We start from the raw sequence: 21,374 nt of genomic DNA, 5'->3' as shown, positions 1-21,374 counted from the left end.
AGTAAAATAGGTGATGCTCACTATGTTAATGAGGTGGTATTTGAACTAATAACAGTCCAGTTGTGGATTTAGGGGAGAGCTATGGGGGCTTCGGCCCTTCAAGATTTTGAAGATGTTTTTATGGAAAAAATTAACCATATTCGTAGTACCTGTAACAGTAAAGATAACGGTAAACTAAACCAAGATGACCCTTCCCGAATATCGGTTCTGGATTAGCCCTTGTAACAATTGCTGCTTTTGGAACAAACTTTAACCCTCCAACTGATGACCAACAGCACAGACATTCATCAATACTGCTTGTGAACTGATAAAGATGGCACAGCCGTCAGTCAACTTTCTGCTATTGTTACAAGAAAACTGTTTAAGTTATAAAGACGTAACTTGCACCAGTCGAATCCTCTACTCATGAATACCAATTCATTTTCTACACTTTATATTTGTAATATTACTCATTGGTCAGCTGATATCGATCCAAAAGCCGCAGCATACAGCTGACAGACTAAGCAGCTGGTGATGCGCTGCACGGCCTTGACGTTCTCTGTTGTTACGGTACTGTTGCTTAGTTATTATGAAGGCTAGTTGTTTATAATTGATTGTTATGTTGTGAAATGGGTGATCCTCGTTGTTAAAATTATATACGTGAACTATTGGATGATAAAAATATTAGTTCTGTTGATAAAAGTGAAATATTGGCAAATAAAGTGCATGATTATATTTGTTTGTTAGATTTGTTTTCAGGTACTTAGGATGATTTTAAACCGGTGGAATGTGAGTTAGGTTGTGAAAATTGATATTGACAGTGAAATAAAATTCACCATTATCTGATATTCCTCTTGCCCAAAGAATTCATCAAACACCAATATGGATGCATACTGCCAAAAAAAGTAGTACATTCTTTACATTTTTATAAAAAAACTTGTTTTGCATTGCAAATAAGTGTATATATGTTACAATATTTTCTGTTCACTACAAAACTGTGTATAATTTATACATTTACAGTATCTTACTACCTCAAGTCATGTGAAAGTTATATGGTGTGAAACTTAGAAAACAAAAAAATTAAAATACACATTTCAATTTATGTACAAATAAAAAAACATACTCTTGCAAATGCATATTTGTATTATTTTGCATTTTCCTATGGTTTCTAACAAAAAATTTATATATAACACATAATACTTAGCATTTAGCACATATTTTTTTTAAATATCTGAAAAACATGATGCGCAAAGACAAAAACCAGTGTATCATTCTGAGAGTTTCTTATTATCAGTCGGAGGGTTAACTTAACCCTTAACTTAACTAATTTTGAACCAAATCATGAATTAGTATTTCTTACTTGGCAAATCTGACACAGAACTGAGTGAAGTATTTGCGAGAGGAAGACAAACTGTCCTTGATGAAGGGTATAGAGGCCTTGAGGTGAGATGTGATCGCAGTAACGTACGCACTCTGATCTCCGACCGACTCTTTCGTTTGCCACTGAATCTGGAATCAATAAGGCTAATACACTTAAAGGAACAAGGAATTAATTTTTAACACTATTCAATCATTTGTGTTTATAAGATGTAAGATATAAAAAATAACGCTCTAAAACGTTCACGGGCCTTTTCTGTTTGTCTATTAGAAATGTGTGTTGTCCCCCACCAGTGGTCACACAATGGTAATAATACTCTCTGAATATTATCCAATTGCATTTTAGGCGTTGAAAATATTTTCACGGACATTATTAATCACTCCAAAACATGTTTATTACAAAATAATGTACAAGCATTTTTCATTCTTGGTTGAAATTGCATCGTCATTTAAAAATTACAATTATTTTGGTCAATGTGAGCGCATTATGCAGTTTTGATCGCTTTGGCAAGTTTGATCAAAGAATAAAAATTGGTATATGAGCTGTGATAGCTTGACTTATTTTCATTCTCAGTTTGTTTTAAGTAAGGTCTCATTTTTCTCAAATGTTGCATGCTTGGATGTAAGGGCTGTTTTAGGAACTTGATTTATTTAGAGTTCTGCTGGTCAAATACATTGGTAAATGAGAGGATCCAAGAGGTGCATGCATGTTTGGAAGACTTGCCTCAATGTATTCATTTTATTTTATAACTTAATTTGTACAATAAATTTAACCGTAAAATAAAACCTAGAAATATGTTTTTGTCTAATTATATGGCTTTTTCTTTGGAAAATCCGTTTACTCAATAGAAGAGTTTTATACAAGTAACATTAGTTTATAAATTATTGTTTCACCCCATAGCACTAGATTTTCATATTTACAATATTGTCATATACTGTATTATGTAGCAATGATTTATTTATATTTTTAACCTTTAATTGTACAATATGCTTTTTTGTGTATTTTGAAATTCTACACTTTGTCCATATACTACAACAATTAACCTATGTTAACTTAGATGAGAAAAAAATGTTCCATTCTGTTTTGGAACAACCCAAATTACATTTTTTTACTTTTGGTTACAAAGCAGCTCCTTACAGCCGTATTTGTATTGTTCGGTAGATTTAAGGATCATTCTGTTATTGGGATTTTTGACATTTGCCGTTCTCAAGTGAAACAAAAAAACAGTAACACTATATTTTCAGTAACATGAAAGTCAGTTCTGTGATATGATCTCTTTCAAAGATACTTTGAAGAGACATTTATTATTCCATTACAGATGAGGTAGAGCTCTTTTTTTCCCCTTGGGGCGGCCTACTGCCATGCACTTAAGCCTCAATTGCTTTTTGCGCACCCCAGAAACACCATGAGGCCTACCAGTCTACAACTTCAGCAGTTCAACAAACCGCCGAAAACAACCTATCAAGTCCTTCTGGGAAAATTCACCACCCCTGTCCAAGCTACCAAAGATGGCATACCGCTCTCTTGCTATTGCAGGGCAATCAAAGAGCAGGTGCTCAGCAGTCTCCTCCTGCTCATTACACCTTCCACAGAACGGATCCTCCTGAAGGATGCCAACTCTGTGTAGATGCTTTTTCAGGTGACCATGCCCCGTAATGAGACCAATGACCTTAGAAGACATTGATCTGTTGAATGAGAGAAGGTCCGAAGCCACCTTGGAGGAAGGTGACTGTAATACCATTCTACTCACTCCCAAACCCGGATGCAACCTCCACCTTCTCCCATGCTCCGCGCGAATCCATTTCGAGACAACCCTAGAGGATTCACACCTTGGAACACCGCAGAACGGTTGAGGGCCCGTCATAATTGTTGCTGAGCCCTGGTTGGCCAGGGCATCAGCTCTTTCGTTCCAAAGAATCCCCTCATGACCAGGAACCCAACAAACGGTTACATTGTTGATTCTGGCAAGGGAGGAAACGGTCTGATAGCAATCCCAAACCAGTTTGGATTTGATTGCGCAAGAATCCAGCGCCATCAGTGCTGCCTGACTGTCCGTGAAAATGTTAATCGTCTTGCCCCTATATCGCAGACGAAGATTCTCACGAGCACATTCCATAATGGCTGCGACCTCCGCTTGAAAGACTGTCGGATACGGAACCACCAGCTCCCTACATGGTCTCACTCCCAGAATTCCAGCGCCTGTGCCGCTTTTTGTTTTGGAGCCGTCTGTGTACCATTCGAGCTCCGCTGGTGGAAGAGGTTTCTTCCCCTCTGACCAATCATCCATTGAGGGTAAAATAATCCTAAAGGGTCTGTCAAAGGAAAAACTTTTGTGGCATCTGATCAGAGATCATGTGCAAAACATCCTCCTGTATCAGAGTGCCAATTCTGCAGTAGAGCTCTTAGTCTTAAAGGTATTCTTCTAGTGATATATTTAATAACGGTAAATGAAATTTTACCTTCAAACCCTTCATTGTCTAAAACAAATGTTAAACAAAGAACTAGTAAAATTGTTCTGACCCACCATGTTACAGGTTTCCATGTGGCTACCTGATATTTCTATACAGTGAAGATTTTGGACAATCGTTTTATTGTTTTTATTATTCAATTTTATGTGAGGAAGAGTATTTTAGTGTTTTAAAGAATTTGATTGATATATTATGTTATGAGTACAAAAGTAATTAAAAAATGAAAATCACTACAAAGACGGACATGGACTCCAGATTCCAGGAGTTAAGCCTGTGACAGCGTCAAATTCCAGACACTGCACTAAGAGGAAGATGAACTGGAGCTAAACTCGACATTCACATTGAATAAACATTTCCTACCATAGCTATGCTATGTGATGTAACAACTTTTTTGCTTGGTGAGAGTAAAATTTACTTTTAAGGTTTCAAGTAAAGCATAATCTCAGTGTAAACACTTACACAACTTCTTGAGAATAAAAAAGATTCAATAAACCCACATACAAAATTTAAATTCATAAAATAAAAAGAACTGCATATAAGCAAAGGCAATTTCTGACAAGCGTTTGTTATCATCAGCAAGTAGCCATATAAGAAACACAAAAAATGTTCCTTAAAAATCCAAAAATGAACCTATATTTCTATTTAGGACTAATTCCGACATTGAGAGATACAAGGAACCTGAAGAGGGAACAAAGTTGATTTCTATTTGTCTAAGCATAAACATAAAATGATTACTCCAAAGATTTCCTTTAAGTATGAAAAAAGTTCTATAGGACCCATAGTGCAAATTTATGGCATAAAAATGTTTAAAAGTCACAGTGTAACACATCATGATAAATCCATTTACATACATAAACACAAACAATTTTTTCTGTCTTTTTTGCTGTTGACATTGGATTATTGAATTATTTACTAGCTATATTTTAACTAAACAATTATTAGTACAAATGTTTTTTTTTCTTTCTCCTAACTACAACAAAACACTGAGAAACTTCTATCTGACTTAAATATACCAGATTGCTAAGTTGGTTATCTTTGTACGAAAGCTCAATGTCTGAGTTGTAAAATTTTTAATCTGACAGTAATTTGTACAATAGTTTTCAAACAATCTTATTTAACTCAAGTGGCTAACGTTTTTGTTGATTTTACTTTTACCTTTTTATGGTGCGAACAACTAAAATCCTATCTCTTAAAGGCTATGTTGTCCAAGGGAATATATATAAAAACCAGTACTTAGAATTGGATTGACTAAACTAGTGAATTTCCTGGCTGACTTTTAAACTGAAATAAACTACTGGATTCAAATGTGATGATGATGATAGTAATGATGAATAATGAGTAAGCAAACCCAGAATATACACACACAGAAGTCACAACCTCAAAATTCTGAGTTACGCTATATAATTTGCTTGGAAAAAGTCATTATAAATATGACCTGCTGGGTTGCTGACGTGTTAAACTGATAACTATAGGGTCTTGTTCGTTCCTGCACGTGGGTAAACATTCAGTTACTATCCTCTTGTAATACAACCCTATTAACTAATACAATTTGGATGGGCAAAGTGAAATGATACAAAGAAAATTAAAACTAGGAATTTTTTTAGAAGTGTCAAAAAAGAGGCAATGATTACTACCATATCAAGAGAAAATAAACTAGACAACTTAGAAAAAAATATAACTTACTTTACTCATAGCACTCAATGCTGGTTCGCACGCCATTTCCAAGTCTTGGACAAGAAGTTGAATACAGTTGGATATAACACTGTAAACAAAAAAACCTTAATAATAACCATATATGAATACAAAACCAAAGTGGTTTAATAGCAAAAAATATTTTAAATATACTTAACTCCTTAGAAGTATTGTAAGCGATCTTAAACAACAAAATTGGTTAAACCATTAAAAGATGTAAATTCAAATAATAACCTGTGAAAAATATCTTGTTCTTGGGACAGATTAATTTTATCAGCCAAAGACGGTTCCACTTTCTCCTTGAGTTTCTCCTCTAATTGTTGAGTCGTCTCGAGGCAGTATTCAGCCGTTGTCAAGATACTGAAAATGAAAACAAATTCTGTAAAGCATACTTTTGAATTCCAATTTTATAACAATAAAAAGTTATATACACTATCTCAAATAGTTTATACATCCAAATATATTACTTTGTCACAAAAAAGTATTCTGAGTTTGACTATAAATAAAAAAAATATTTGGTATAGAATAGAATATATTTATTGTGTCGACAATATATATTACATTGTATTGCAATAGTCAATATTAATACAAATTTTTACAAACTAAATCCATTCACTCGACTTTACATACAATTGCTCGCAGGCACAAATTTATACTCATACAAACAAACATTCGTGGGATCAACCCCCAGGATTGTAACATCGCTGCGAATATCAATACTGTGTGTACTCCATAGACTTGCCAACTAAGTAAAAACCACAGGATACCAGGTAGTTTTTAATTGAGTTTTAAATTTTTTTGGATTGGCTTATAAATTTTGTGTTTCAGGGAGACTGTTAATGGGCTTGATCCCAGCCTGAGAAAAGAGGCGTTCAAATGCTGCTGTTCTATGCTGTTGGGCTCAAAAGCACTCCCGAGCTATTGTATCGTGTCTGTGTATAACACTGCCCTGTGTCAGTCAATACGCACTTAAATCGACAGTAAAATGAAGTCTCTAAAATATACATCATATTCTTAATATATAGTTCTTATTCTGCACAAGATACTAGAATTCTGACACTTCAAAAAAAGGCAATTAGAATTCTTGCAAATCTCAATTTCCGGGAGAGCTGCAGAGAAGCCTTTGTAACATTAAAGATCTTGACCGTGACAGCTCTCTATATCCAAGAAGTTGTCCTGTACGTTGATAGAGAAAACCTATCAAGACTCGAAGACCTACACTACTACAATACCCGCAACTCAACGATGTATCCACTTCCCACTCATCACTTAGCACAGTACGAGAAAAAACCATGCTACATGGGAAGAAAGCTGAGCAACTGTCTGCCAACGCAAATAAGAACGAAGAGAGGGAAACAGCTCAAGTTCGAACTCCGAAAACTGCTCTCACGCCAGGCTATCTACACGCTCGAAGAGTTCTACCAACTGACCAATCATGGACTTTAATGCTCTATGCAAAACGTTACAAGTTACCAACTAATTTAACTACCTTTTGACACTATCTCTGTACTTGATGTACAGGGTGACCGCCGGGAACCGGACGTTTTTGGAATTGCTAGTACACGCTCAGCCAAGATGGGAGAGGGGGGAGAGTGTGGTGAATGACTTCGCTATACAATGCCATTTCAGTAGCCATGGAGCAGTGGACAGTGGAGCATCGCATGTTTGCATACGACGCGTATGTGCAAAATGGCGAATCTGTTACAACGGTACAACGGATTTTTCGCACTCATTTCAACCTTGGACGCCATGGTACGGTTCCTACCCGCAATACTATTTTTCAGGTGGGTTAAAAATCTGAGAATGACAGGAGTTTTTTAAAGAAAAAATCTCCTGGCCCAAGGAAGACCATAAGGACGCCGGAAAACGTCGAGAGGTGAGACTAGCCCTCATTCGGGAGCCCAAGTCGTTCAGCAAGAAGACATGCAAGTGAACAAAGGTTAAAGCGTGAATCAGTGCGGAAAATTTTGCAAAGTGATTTAAAATTTCATCCCTATAAAATGTGTGTTGTTCAGAAGCTATAGGAAAGAGATTACGCTCAGCGAGAGGACTTCGCCGTTCACAATGCAAGTGTTGCTCGAAGATAATGACAGCACAATAATCATTATGGTGATGAGGCACATTTTAATTTAAATGGAGAAGTTAACAAGCAAAATCCTGTCTAGAGGTCTAGACAGAAATGAACACGTTTATTTTCAACAAGATGGTGCCACACACCGCATACTGCTCGCTTGTCAATGGTTGTGGTCCGTCGGAAGGACAAACATATGAAAACTTGTTACCCCCCAACTTCCACGATTGGAAACTTCACGGCGACAGATACCAAAGCCTTACAGCAAAGTTTATACAGGCGAAACAAGATCTACAATGACACACAAAAACCAAACTCACAGGCAACAACCAAGACTAGAGAACTTTTTTTTAGGCCAGGTCAACCAAAAAATAAGCAAGTTTCAAAACCAGAATATTCATAAACTCGACTTTAAAAAAATCACAAATACTCAGCTAACAGTTCTACATCAAAACATCTGTGGTTTAGGAAAAAAGGTAGACCGCCTAAACCATATCCTTAATGAAACACAACCAAACTTAGTCATATTAACGGAGCACGGACTAAAAAAGGAGCATCTGAGGAGCACCCAAATTGAAAACTACTCATTAATAGCGGAATTCAGTCGGCAAAACCACAAACTAGGTGGGGTCGCTATCTATGTCAAACAGCCCCTGGTACAAAGTGCCCTAGCCATTGATGTCTCCCACTTATGTCAGGAGCTCTGTTGTGAGGCGGCAATGACCAAAGTTAAATGCATGGAGGAAACCATTTACTTTCTTGGAATCTATCGTTCCCCAAAAGAGAGTGCCAAATCCTGTATAAACAGCCTATCAAATATCCTTGACCACATAGAAGCCCATAACAAACCTGTAGTGATCATGGGAGATATAAATATAGACGACATGAAAGACACCACAGAAAACACCCTACTTAAGGATGAACTAATTACACACAACATCCGAAGGCTTCTCCTACCTGCAACACGCATTAACGCATGAAACAGCCACTTCCATTGACTTCATATGTACTAATCTACCTGACGGCAATGACACAAACATTATTATGACAGGTCTATCAGATCACACGGCACAAGTACTTAAAATAAACATTTGCAAAATTAACAACAGTTCACAGACCACGTTTAGAAGAGTTTTTTAGCCAAGCCAACCTAAACAATCTGAAATCCCTCCTTGTCAAACAAAAACTGGGACAACATCCACTATGCCCCTAATACAGATGTAGCCTACAACATTTTTACCAATACCCTTCAAATAGCTCTTGACATTGCCTGTCCCAAGAAAAAAATAGAGCAGAGAAAGAAACAGGTAAAATCACACTATGACTCCGAGGCTAAAGAGCTAAAAGACATTTTTCTCAGAGCCTTGAGTAAATTTATAATGACAGGGAATAACTTAGACAAAGAAGACATGGCAAGAAAGAAAAAGAACTACGATATCAAACTTTCGAGATCTAAAAAAACAAGCGAATTCAAAACTAATTGACTCAGCTAGTAACAAAAGTAAAGCCCTATGGCACATTATATAAACAAAGAGAGGAAAATTAAAAAGGATCACCCAGATGAACTCTGCATATCAATAAATGAAGAGAATACAAACAACCCCTCTATAGTTTGCAGGACACTTAAATAAATTTTTCACTGAAATAGCTGAGCTGACACTAAAACAAAACAACAACCGCCAACCAACCGACGACAATAACCAAGCAGACCACACTTCAAGAAAAAACATAAACAACCCACTAATTCTACAACTGACTAATAACAAAGAGGTAACATCCATTTATAAATTCCCTTAAGGTAAAGTCCTCCAGTGGAGTAGACGAGTACTCTTCAAAAATAGTGAAGCACTGTGTAAATGAACTCACACCACCACTAGTCAGTATAATTAATAAATCTTTCACCCTTGGTGAATTCCCGTCAGCACTAAAACTATCAAAAGTATACCCAAACATAAAAAAGGACAAACTACAGATGTGAAAAACTACCGCCCCCATTTCTTTGATCTCGACATTCTCAAAAATTATAGAAAAAGTAGTCCTAAATAGACTCATGAGGCAACATCTAAACCACCAAAAGCTCATAAAAATAACAGCCAACACGGGTTTCTAAAAGAAAGGTCAACTTCGTCTGCTATAATCAGCCTTGTTGAATTTATTACTACTCAAATTAACAAAGAACAATATGTTACTGCCCTGCTACTTGACTACAGCAAGGCATTCGATTGCTTAGGACATGACATAATTGCAAGAAAGCTAACATCTTTGGGTATAGTAGGAGGAGCAAAAAAACTGGTTCATGAACTATTTAACAGGCCGCTCTCAGATTGTCGAGGTGCAAACCACAAGCTGCGGTGTAAAAAAACCACAGTCAAGTCCAACCCACTGCCTGTCAACCGTGGTGTACCTCAGGGATCGGTCCTTGGCCCCGTCCTCTTTGTGCTCTTTGTTAACGATTTCCCCCCGAACATGTTCAAGACCAACACACCACCTGTGTTATGTATGCAGATGACACAACACTCCTGGTCAAAAATGACACCGCCAGGGGAATCCACGCAACAGCTACAAACGCACTTAATAAAGCACTCAATTATTGTAACAGTAACGACCTAGCAATAAACCCCTCCAAAACAATTCAAGTAAATTTCAGCAGAAAAAAAGACCCTATCCCTAACATACTTGATATATCAACAAAAAATTCTGTTACATTTTTGGGAGTTGTTCTGGATAACAAACTTACGTGGACAGAACATGTGGATAATCTATGCAAGAGAATCAGTACTGGGAATCTATGCCTTAAGGCGAATCAAATGGGTTAGTGATCTGGAAGCTGCCAAAACAACGTACCACGCTCTTGTAGAATCGCATTTAAGGTATGGAATTGCTGTGTGGGGTGGATCCTCAGCCAATAACAATAACAGACTTCTTCTTCTACAGAAAAAAGCTATACGAATTCTTGCTGAGTCTCGGACCTCAAGAAAAGCTGCAGACAAGCTTTTAAAACTCTAGGAATCTTAACAGTCACATCATTATACATTTTACACATTATCTTATATGTTGACAAGCTAAATCTACAGACCAATGAAGACTACCACAAATATAACACAAGAAACCTCCAAAAACTATGTCCTGCCAATACATCGCACAACCCTGTATGGAAAAAGTCCAAGCTACAATGGCCGTAAACTGTGGAACATTCTTCCAACACCAATAAAGCTACTCAAAGGAGCAGCTCTCAAGAAGCGACTCCATGACTTCCTTGTGAGCAGGCCAACCTACACGCTGGAAGAATTTATAACTGCAAGAGAAGATGACCTGAGGCGCAGCCATGTTCATTGACACTGACAACATAATATTTGTTGTACTTGTATTTCATGACCCTATTTCTGTTTCTTAATGAACACGTAATAAAGAAATTTGTCTATTGTCTATTGTCTATTGTTTTCCAGGAAGGCTCATTTCCCGTTTCGGTGACATCCAGTGGCCCCCCAAGGTCACCAGACGACTTGACGACTTGTGACTTTTTTTGTGGGGTACCTCAAATCACAAGTCTGCAACAACAAACCTCGCACCTTGGCAGAGCTAAAGGATGCAATCAAGACCAAAGTGGCAGCAATTGATCAAGAGCTTCTCGAACGTGTACATGCGGATTTTTCTTAAAAGGTTAGAAACCTGCATTCAAGAAAATGGACACCATCTATTTGACGTTTATATTCCATAAGTAACATTGTTCTTAAATGGCATGGTAATTACAAACAATTCTATGTAATAAAAATAAGTTTTATGTTAAAAAATAAGTGGTTTATGTTTATTTAAAAAACGTCCGGTTCCCGCTGGTCACCCTGTATATGAATAAAGAAAATTTTGACTTTGACTTTATACATCTTTGATAATGAAAGTAGAATACTGTCACTCCCATAAGTTGAACATAGTTTTAGATAGTTCTTGATGGCAAACTGGATAGTTTTAAAAAATAGGAATAAGATAACAACCTTTCAGTCCACTTATAAGCTGAAAATTGCTGGTATAAATCCAAATAATCTACAATAAAAAGTACGTCCAAGGGCAAAGGAACACTCAACCTAATCATGACTTGAGCACTGAAGTCATTCATCATCAAGATGTAATATTACAGGAAGTATATTTACCCTAACTCTATCTTGAGATAAATATTGAAGACGACAGGATGAACTAGAGAAGAGTAGTTTGAAGAACACACAGAGGTACACTCCAAGTATATGAACCTCAGACCAAACACTTTCAGAGTAAACTTCCAGATCAGATCTCCTGAAATAAATTTTTTGGTTAACCATTTTAAACCCGACCATTATATCAAGTGGTGTGCCACAAATCCCAAGCTATTTTAGAAGAAAATGTAAGTGTTTTGTAATAAAACTAATATTAGGCTATGTTTTAATATATCAAGCCAATTCTTTTTCAGTTTTACTTCTTATTAAATGTAATTCACAAACATATTGAGAAAAACAAAATAATATCTTGAAAATGTATTATTTTTTAATATTTATTTACATAAAAAATAAATTAACATTTCAAGTTTGTTGATGAAAACCATATAGCTAAAAACATATTTGACAAACAAATATCTATTTATTTTATGTTAAATTTAATTCTTATTCTAATGAAATATAAATGATATGCCTACTTTATTCATAAGTTGAGTAACATAAAATTTTGTAAGGACGTGTTATTTTTCCTTTTTGCCATTTTTGTGCAAGTAAATGTATCATGAGCTTTGAAATTCATAGTACATAACATAAAATCACAGTTATTTCTGATAAAATAATTAAAACCATTTATAGCTTATATTTACAAAATTAAAAGAATCTTTTAATACAATATGTACATATCTAGAATATTCTCAGACATTTCAAGATAGCTATCACTCAAATCGTTGTCACTGCTCACATCCACACCACTCGCAACTAGGTTAGTAATTGGTTAATTTTTACGATTACGGGAAACTTCGAACAATCCCTTTTACTCATTTAAAAAAAAAAAAAGTAACAATCTAATATTTAACTGCCGTACTTTATACTGTTTTAGTGAAATAAAGCTGTATACAACAATCAGTGAGCAGTCAGCTGAGATGAATTGCAATTTCTCAATCACAGACTGACTAAATACGAAGTCAAAACTGTATGAACAATTATACTTTGATGCAATAAATCTTTTTACTGAAGTCAATGGAATATCAAAGCATTTGGTCAAATAGGTGGCCAGTAAAATAATACAAAGTGCACGACTGCACTACACAGACGTCAGGGTAAAAGAGTTAAAGTGTACAAGACACCATCTCTCCTATTGCAGCTGGCATCGTACTTACTATCAGCTCTGTAAACAATTAATTTTTTGGGATGGATGAAACTGATACATGGTAAAATGACATCCATGTTTTGGACAGATCACTACTCTTAGAGCTGGTACAGTCAAGTACAGAGATACTCACTTGATTGGTCTGCAGACCATGATCATTCTGATACAGAATAGTTAATTCCATCACTGTATTGTAGTCTTCTCTGACCATTCCAAAGACTCATAACTATGATTATTGCAGAACATAACAATCAATTAAAAGACTACCTAAAAACATCTCTGGAATATTAATTGTTTGAAGGTTGAATTCAACTAAAGATACATTAAACAGTCCTAGATGCTGCTAGCTTCAGTCATCAACCTGGTTACTACATCTCGTGGCAAGCCAAATCGTTTGGCAATGCCATTAACAATCGATGCAGTGATGGTAGATAATGCACAGTATTTATTCCACTGATACCGAGTCCTTATCTCCTCAGTGTCCCAATATTTTAGCCTCTAGTTTAGCGGAAACAGTGGAAATCCCATATGACAAGGGTTAGTCTTAGTTTGATCGAACTCTGTTTGTGCAAGAGCAGAATCCATATGTGATCATTGGATAATTCAAACTTACAAAAATTACCTATCAAAAGATAACAATTAAAAAAATGAAAACAGGTGATAGTATCATAAAAATATTTGCATACCAGCAGATTCTGGCTATTTCTGCTTTGGAAAACCTCGCAACTTCTCCTTCCTTTAAGAAGTTTTGGATGATGCTGGAGGCAGAGGATATATCCCGCAGATCCCGTGTAATGTTGGTCATGCTGGCAGAGAGAGAACTGGTATTGGTGGAGCCTCCCAGCCTTGAAACAAACCAAAAGCATTGATTTTACTTCATCCAAATAAATATAACAGAAACGACCTCTACAAAGCGATAATACTACATGTCTACTTACTATCGTTTGCTAGGTAATACACGGAGTGAAACTAGAGTATCCCTTCTCCCCTGTTATCTTCTTCAATAATAAAAACAAAATCAAAATCATTGCGGATTTTTATTTTACTATTTGAACTTTTAAATTATTTTTCAACTTAACACGTTCACTGCTAAAAATCCCTATATAGAGTTCTGTATATGCTGAAATGTTCTAAATATATTTTTACTTACTTTTGTTTATGAAATATAACAGAAATATTTGAAAATTACTCATTAGAAACAAATATTATCACTCTACCATTTCTGGAATGCATTAACTGTGGTTACCGCTAGCTCCTGAGGACAGTCTTTCTTGCCAGCTGGTAAATAGTTACCGCTCGCACTAGGGAAGACCCTTTTATAGCAGTGGGAATATTCCAAATGAATATATCGTAGCTAGGTGAACTGTATTTTATTTGTTTTACACAAACATAAACAATATTTATACATAAATGTGTAAACCAACATGAATGTAGAAAGTTTATAAAAATGTGAAAAAGTTTATATACATCTCGGCTAACTCACTCAAATTCAGTTATTATTTACAAATATATGGTGAGCAATTATAACAAAATATATTTCAATGTTTAATTGAAATTATTGTAGTTTACAAAAATATTGTAGCACATAAGTTTATAAAAATGTATGAAAAAAGAAGAAATAAGTTTACTAAAATAAAACATTGATACAAATGTGTATATACATCCTAACCAACCCACCCAAAAGTTGTTTATTATTTACAAATACGCCTAGAACTTGGTTGTTGTACACCACTTGTTCCTGGGGAAAGATCCATTGTGTTGCACAATCACTTACTACTAAAAACATCATTAAAAATAATGAAAAAGTCTAATGTCAAAACGAAGTCATAAAAACGCGGGAAAAGTACCTCCCGAGGAGCGACAGTTTCATGATATTTTAAACAGAAATCTTCGTACTGTAACCCAAAACATAGATTACATAACAATACACTAAAACTACACTCAATACTGTCTACGAAAATATGTTACCTATTACCTATAAAATATGAAAACTATTAAGCAATGTAGTTGATACATTTTATCAACGAAATAATAGTTTTTTCTTTGTACAGGGTGGTACAATACTTGAATTTGTTGGTAGCCTTGTAGGTCTACAATAATTGGCGCAAAGACACAATTCTGATGAGTGATAATGGACATTAGTCGATATGGTGTGATGGAGCAGTGTGGAATGTGCAATCGCCAAGAGGGCATATTACTAACATTGTGACAATGTCTCGGCAGCACAAAGAGAGTTTCGTCTCAATTACAACATCCCACTTATAGGTCCAGTTTCCTCTTCACACGCAATCCAAATATGAATTTGGAACTTTGAAGAGACAGGTTTGATTTTAAGAAAAAACCTACTAGTGTTCGAGAATACCTTGAAGAGAGAAAAATGTAGACCTCCATATTAGTTTACCTTATTTTAGGTTTCATGGGTAACTCTGTATTGATTATTTTTATATACTACATTGTATATACATGTATTTTACTATTGTCCATGCATTTTATGTTTTTTTGAAAATAAATTAATTGAGTTGAGTCCTCTTCATTCAGTATGAAAAATTGCCTCTTTATTGTGACACACGCTGGGGCATGCAAAAGTACTAAACTTAACTATAATTCTTACAAGTTTGGAATCGTTCATGAACTAAAACCAAATGACGATGAGTTGCACTTATAAATTTGAGAATAGTTATTAGCTAAAATCAATGAGAACGCACTTTATTTTAAACGTTTGGATGCCCGATGAAGCACATTTCTGCTTAAATGGAAATGTGCATTACTGAGCACAAAGAAATCCTATTTTACCAGCATCTCTTACACAGACCTAAAGAGGTTTTGTGTGCAGTCCTTTGTTGCACGGTGTTAGGCTCTAACTTCTTTCATTATGCAGATGACTCCGATCTAACTGCAATACCTGATTTGCAGCATTAAATTAAAATGTGTAGATTATTTTGCTTTATTTATTATTCCTGCACCACCTTGCATTAACTGTTACATTAATAACAAAATCAAAAGTGAGTTATGTTTATTAGACAACTTGTAGTAAGATCTCAAAGATCCAAGAATAATTTACTCACAGAATAGTATACTAGTATGTGGTGACTAATCATCACATATATCAGAGGATCTGATCCACAGATGGAACCAGACTTATCAGGTGCTGATAAGGTAGCTGGCCTAAGTGTGGATCACTGACCGGTTCGTCGGACTGATAAGGAGATCTGGAGAAGGGACCAGAAAAGCCAGTCGTGAGTAAGTGATCGAGTGCGTATCATTTCGGAGGCCAAGGATACTGCAAGTCACCTTAATTATTTGCGTATTAGATATAAGTAGTATTATGAAATAATATAATTATTAGGGAGGGGGTAGGTGCCGGAAAATTATGAGGGGTGAATTGGCTTTCTAAATTAAAATATGTAGGGACGGGTTTTAACATGATTGGGGATCGGTGTAGTGTTGTTATGTGTGTGTAATCTTATTTTGTCCAGTTTAATTTAATTAAGGGTTTAAAATCTTTTGGTTCTTTTATTTAATATAATATTATTTAATTTATCAAAATTGGCAGGACAATGGGTGTAATTAAGGATTATGGTCGCTCCACGGCCTTATCGTGCATGGGTGCAATCGAGCGTGTATAGCCTTACACAATGTCTTTATCGCTCGCTTCTACATTATACACCCACAATAGTAAAGTACTAAAGAGACACCACAAGTCAAACAGCTTTCGTACTTACTTTGGCAAGTTGTTCTGAAGGATTTTGACTGCGTACTCTCTGAGGTACTTCTCGAATGTGTTGGACAAGCTGAGCATAGGAGGGCCGTTGCTCAGCTGGTTGCACTGCACAAGGAACTTCTTGTAGAACACGAAAAGATCAGCACAAGATGGCAGCACTCCATGCACTGCCGCACTCACTGGTTGCTCGTTGCTTAAATCCTTCTTCGACTCTGACATAAACTTCTCCATCAATTCATACAAATTCCTGTAAACATTATCAATTTCATTTTTCATATCTTCTATTTATTTACAGGTTTACTTGCGTTGAACTACCCCAATTACAATAAAACAGTACAGCTAATATAAGGTGTGAGGCAATTACTATGAAATTTCACTATTGTACGCAACTGTAAATACTAAAACAAACCAAAGTTACAAATAGATATAGGTAAATACATATACTTTAGTATATTGTTCCATCGACCAAGAGGAGTTAAAAACTAAACGCAACCAATGGTTGATCTCTTTTCGTTTACCATCTGTCTATCTATTTTTTTTTGATTTTTAAAATTATATTTTTAAAACTAATCAATGAACTGAAGTACATACTGAAATAGTAGACTAAATTTATGTGAAGTTAGTTGATACATTACGAGGTGTGTTCAAAAAGTATCGCAAATTTTGAATTTTCGCCGGTTACGTATATTCGAATTTTGATTTTTTTGTGGCGTTAGGTTGGTACATATGTCTCTCACTTATGTTGACAATTTCGGCCATTTTGAATGTTCAGTTAATTGTTGACAGCTGCTTTGCTTGCACGTGTTTTGGTTCGTCTTTGATTTTTACCTATTCAAAAAAATGGAACAAAGAACCTGTATCAAATTTTGTGTGAAAAACAAAATTAAGTGCGTGGATGCATTCCGAATGTTGACTGTGGCATATGGAGAAGCTACTTTGGACAAAAGCAACGTTTATCGGTACAAAATGTTTTCAGAAGGCAGAGAAGATGTGAACGATGAAGAGCGTGCCGGACGCCCGAGCACTTCAACAACAGACGAAAAAATTGATGAAGTGAAGAAAATGGTATTGGGCAATCGTCGAATCACCGTTAGAGAAATTGCCGAGGACCTAGGCATATCGATTGGCTCATGCCATTCTATTTTAATCGATAATTTGGGCATGAGACGGGTCACCGCAAAATTTGTACCAAAATTGCTCAATTTAGATCAAAAACAGTATCCATGAACATTGCTAATGAGATTTTGGAATCTGTAAGCGACGACCCGAATTTGCTCCAGAGTGATGACGAACTGGTGACGAATCGTGGGTTTATGGTTATGACGTGGAAACCAAAGCTGAATCATCTCAATGGAAGCTGCCGCACGAACCAAGACCGAAAAAAGTACGCCAAGTTCGGTCGAATGTGAAAGTTTTGCTTACAGTTTTCTTCGATTGCAGGGGCGTGGTGCATCATGAGTTCTTGCCACAAGGTAGAACAGTGAATAAGGAATATTACCTGCAAGTTATGCGCAATTTGCGCGAAGCAATCCGCCAGAAACACCCGAATTTGTGGAAAAACAAAAATTGGCTTTTGCACCACGATAACGACCCTGCTCACACATCGCTGCTTGTACGCGACTTCTTGGCCAAAAACAACACACTAATGATACCGCAGCCACCATATTCCCCAGATCTGGCCCCCTGTGACTTTTTCTTGTTCCCGAAACTGAAGAGGCCCATGAAAGGACGACGCTACGCCACGATTGACGAGATAGAGACGGCATCGAAGGAGGAGCTGAACAAGATACAAAAAAAATGATTTTTTGAAGTGCTTCGAAGATTGGAAAAAACGTTGGCACAAGTGTATAATATCCCAGGGGGATTACTTTGAAGGGGACAAAATAGATATTGACGAATAAATAAATAATTTTTGAAAATACACAAAATTTACGATACTTTTTGAACACACCTCGTATGTGGACAGGATCTAACAACAAAACAAGTCTGGTCGAATTAGAAAATTAAATTTTAAAACGTCAGCATTTCAAATATTTAAACAAAAATATCTTAAAACGACTAATTTTACATACAACTGACAAAAGTAACATTTTGTAGATGTTGAAATTGGAGAACAAATAACTGTATTATTTTATATTTAGTTCAACCATACATTTCCAATCTGAACTTTCGTCACAATAAGGTATCAGTTGAACAACTGAACAAATAACAGCAAAGCAATTATTTTAAATGTGTTTACTCTGTTCCAATTACTTACTCTGTTCCACTGTTAGATAAATGTTACAAAGAAGTATAGATAAATATTGCAATCCGAAACGTTCTTTGAACAAATAGTTTTGATAAATTACTGGTTTCTTTCTTTTACCTTATTCTGTCCTAATATCTAGAGCCTTTTAGTGTTTAGGAAAAAATTGGCAAACCGGTAACCATTCCCACAAGGCATTACTGGGTCCGTATAGAACACAGCCACATATTAGAGTCACTAATGCATGATCAACTTTCATCTCATTTCTGCCAATACAATAATACAATATTTCGGAATCTCAATTCGGTTTCCAAAAAGGTAGATCAACTACATCTGTTGTTATGGAAATTATAAATCACACTCTCACAGAAAATCAGTAGCCCTTTCACTATTGGATTTGAGGAAGGCATTCGATTGTGTTCCTTTTGCTTCTATCTTGGAGAAATTAAAATTATATGGTGTCATGAAAACTCATGTAACATTATTATTTCTTATCTAACCAACAAAAAGCAGTATGTTTCAATTAAGGGGTCTAATTTCTCCTGTTCAAAATGTGGATCTAGAAGTCCCCCAAGGGTCTGTTAGGTCCTTTTTTCTTTACAGTTATAATTAATGGCTTGCCAAGGAATTTAAGTGCTGATTCCATAATTTATGCTGATGATACCTCTCTTTTCTCAAGTAATAAAAATCTATCAGATTTGCAGGCCATTATGAATACAGCCCAAAAATGAGGCAATAAATTGCAACAAACTGCACTGCAAATGAAGACAGTACCCAAACTATTTGTATTAGCTTAAATCAGACTCAGTATGCTGCAAGATCAGTGAAACTGTTAGGTATCTTCATCGATTCTAAGCTAACTTGGTCTGACCATATTGAAAATCTCTACAAACGAATTTCTCGTGTCAGTTATTTGCTATGGAAATTAAGAGAGATTGTATCTGTGGAATATTTGAGGGTGATTTGCTTTGGATTATTTCAATCACACATTACATATGGTTTGATTTTATGGGGCAGTTCCACTGCAATTTCAAAAATTCTGCTAATAAAAAAAAATTTAATAAGAACACTCTGTAAAGCAGGCCCTTTGGATCACTGCCAATCTCTGTTTATACAACTCAAAATTCTGACAGTCCTTAACCTTTACATTTATCATATCTTAATATTTACTAAAAGTAACCTAGTACATCTGTTTTTCACCTGACAAGTCATTCACTCCCACTTAACATGAAATAATTATAAACTTAATATTCCTCAGCACAGATTAGTAAATACTGGCTCCTCACACAAAATAAATTGTGTATAATTTTTCAACAAGTTAAATGATTCTGCTCAGATTGCTCCACTCAATAGTTTTAAGAATAAATTAATTATCTGGTTGAAGAGTAATATATTTTATACTATTCAAGAGTTTTTAAATAGTGATGTAAAAATAACTTTTAAAAATAAATAACTTGCTATGTAATCTAACCTAGATTAACCTCACTCATATTTATTTTATAAGTTATTGACAAAATGCGTATTGTATTGTATTGTATTATTGTTACTAAATATTGTACTTGACTATGCTTATTTCATATTGATGATCAATGGCAATAAATTATTTGATTTGATTTACTAACAATCCTCAAAACAAAAACAAAATATTTCGTAAGAAAAATGAAACCTACCTGTCTAAACTTTCAATATAGATATACAAATAAGGCAGGAAACACTCTCCGATGATGCCATTGAAGGGAGACGAGCTCTCCTCCGCCGCACCCTTGGCTCCTCCAGTGTCTCCAACCTGTTCATCAGCAAACACGTTCCCGGAGGGGTTGTTGTTGTTAACAGCTGGCTTGCGCTTCATAGGCCTCTGCTCTTCTGGCTTTAAAATACAGACACAGTCTTATATGTATATTTTTAGTGAGGTACAATATTTTGTTTATAATTTTTCTATATGTGTGGTGGACTTTAAAATACAGGGGGGGGGGGTGCTGCTGCACAATAAACCTGCTACCTCTCATTTCAAACCTTATCACATTCAGCTCACAGAGGCTGGCACTTGTAAATCTGCCAAAAGATTAGGAACGACAAAGTAGCTCAAGCTACCAAACATTTTAAGGTGCATAAAGCTCATAAAATTTCAATCACACAGGTACAATATTTGTGCAGCCATTGTCAAAGCAATGTTAATGCACATCATTTATGCTTGCCTTCTTAAAGTGCTGCTTTATAAATAGTAATTCAAATGATTACCTCCGTCATGCTTTCCAAATTACAATGGCATCATCAGGCTTTTTGTCAAAGAACAAGTCAATCCAACATGAGGTTTCGACATTAAAAATAACACACAGAGACCAAACAATGAGATAAAATAAAATCATTAAAACGGATAGGCCTGGTATATTGCGTAGGCAAGAACTGTATAAGGCTAACATTCATGGCAGGGGCAGTCAGTTGACTGGTAATTGACTAAATTACTATTCATACGTCAGTAATCATTTCTG

The 21,374-nt window shown here is 35.6% G+C and overlaps 1 protein-coding gene across 1 annotated transcript in view; it reads right to left on the bottom strand.

Annotated features, from left to right (window-relative positions):
• The window catches only part of LOC124368857 (vacuolar protein sorting-associated protein 53 homolog), a 63,940-nt gene that overhangs the window by 9,483 nt on the left and 33,083 nt on the right, over nt 1-21,374 (bottom strand). Inside the window, exons 8-13 of the mRNA XM_046826307.1 lie at nt 20,556-20,752; nt 16,642-16,887; nt 13,606-13,764; nt 5,752-5,877; nt 5,509-5,587; nt 1,340-1,488 (exon numbers count right to left, since the gene is read on the bottom strand). Of these exons, the coding sequence (XP_046682263.1) occupies nt 1,340-1,488; nt 5,509-5,587; nt 5,752-5,877; nt 13,606-13,764; nt 16,642-16,887; nt 20,556-20,752 (956 nt within the window). The remainder of the gene's footprint in view (nt 1-1,339; nt 1,489-5,508; nt 5,588-5,751; nt 5,878-13,605; nt 13,765-16,641; nt 16,888-20,555; nt 20,753-21,374) is intronic.

Source organism: Homalodisca vitripennis, chromosome X (genome assembly GCF_021130785.1).
Source record: "Homalodisca vitripennis isolate AUS2020 chromosome X, UT_GWSS_2.1, whole genome shotgun sequence".
NCBI classification, from domain to species: Eukaryota; Metazoa; Arthropoda; class Insecta; order Hemiptera; family Cicadellidae; genus Homalodisca; species Homalodisca vitripennis.
This window is presented reverse-complemented; position numbering and strand designations above follow the sequence as displayed.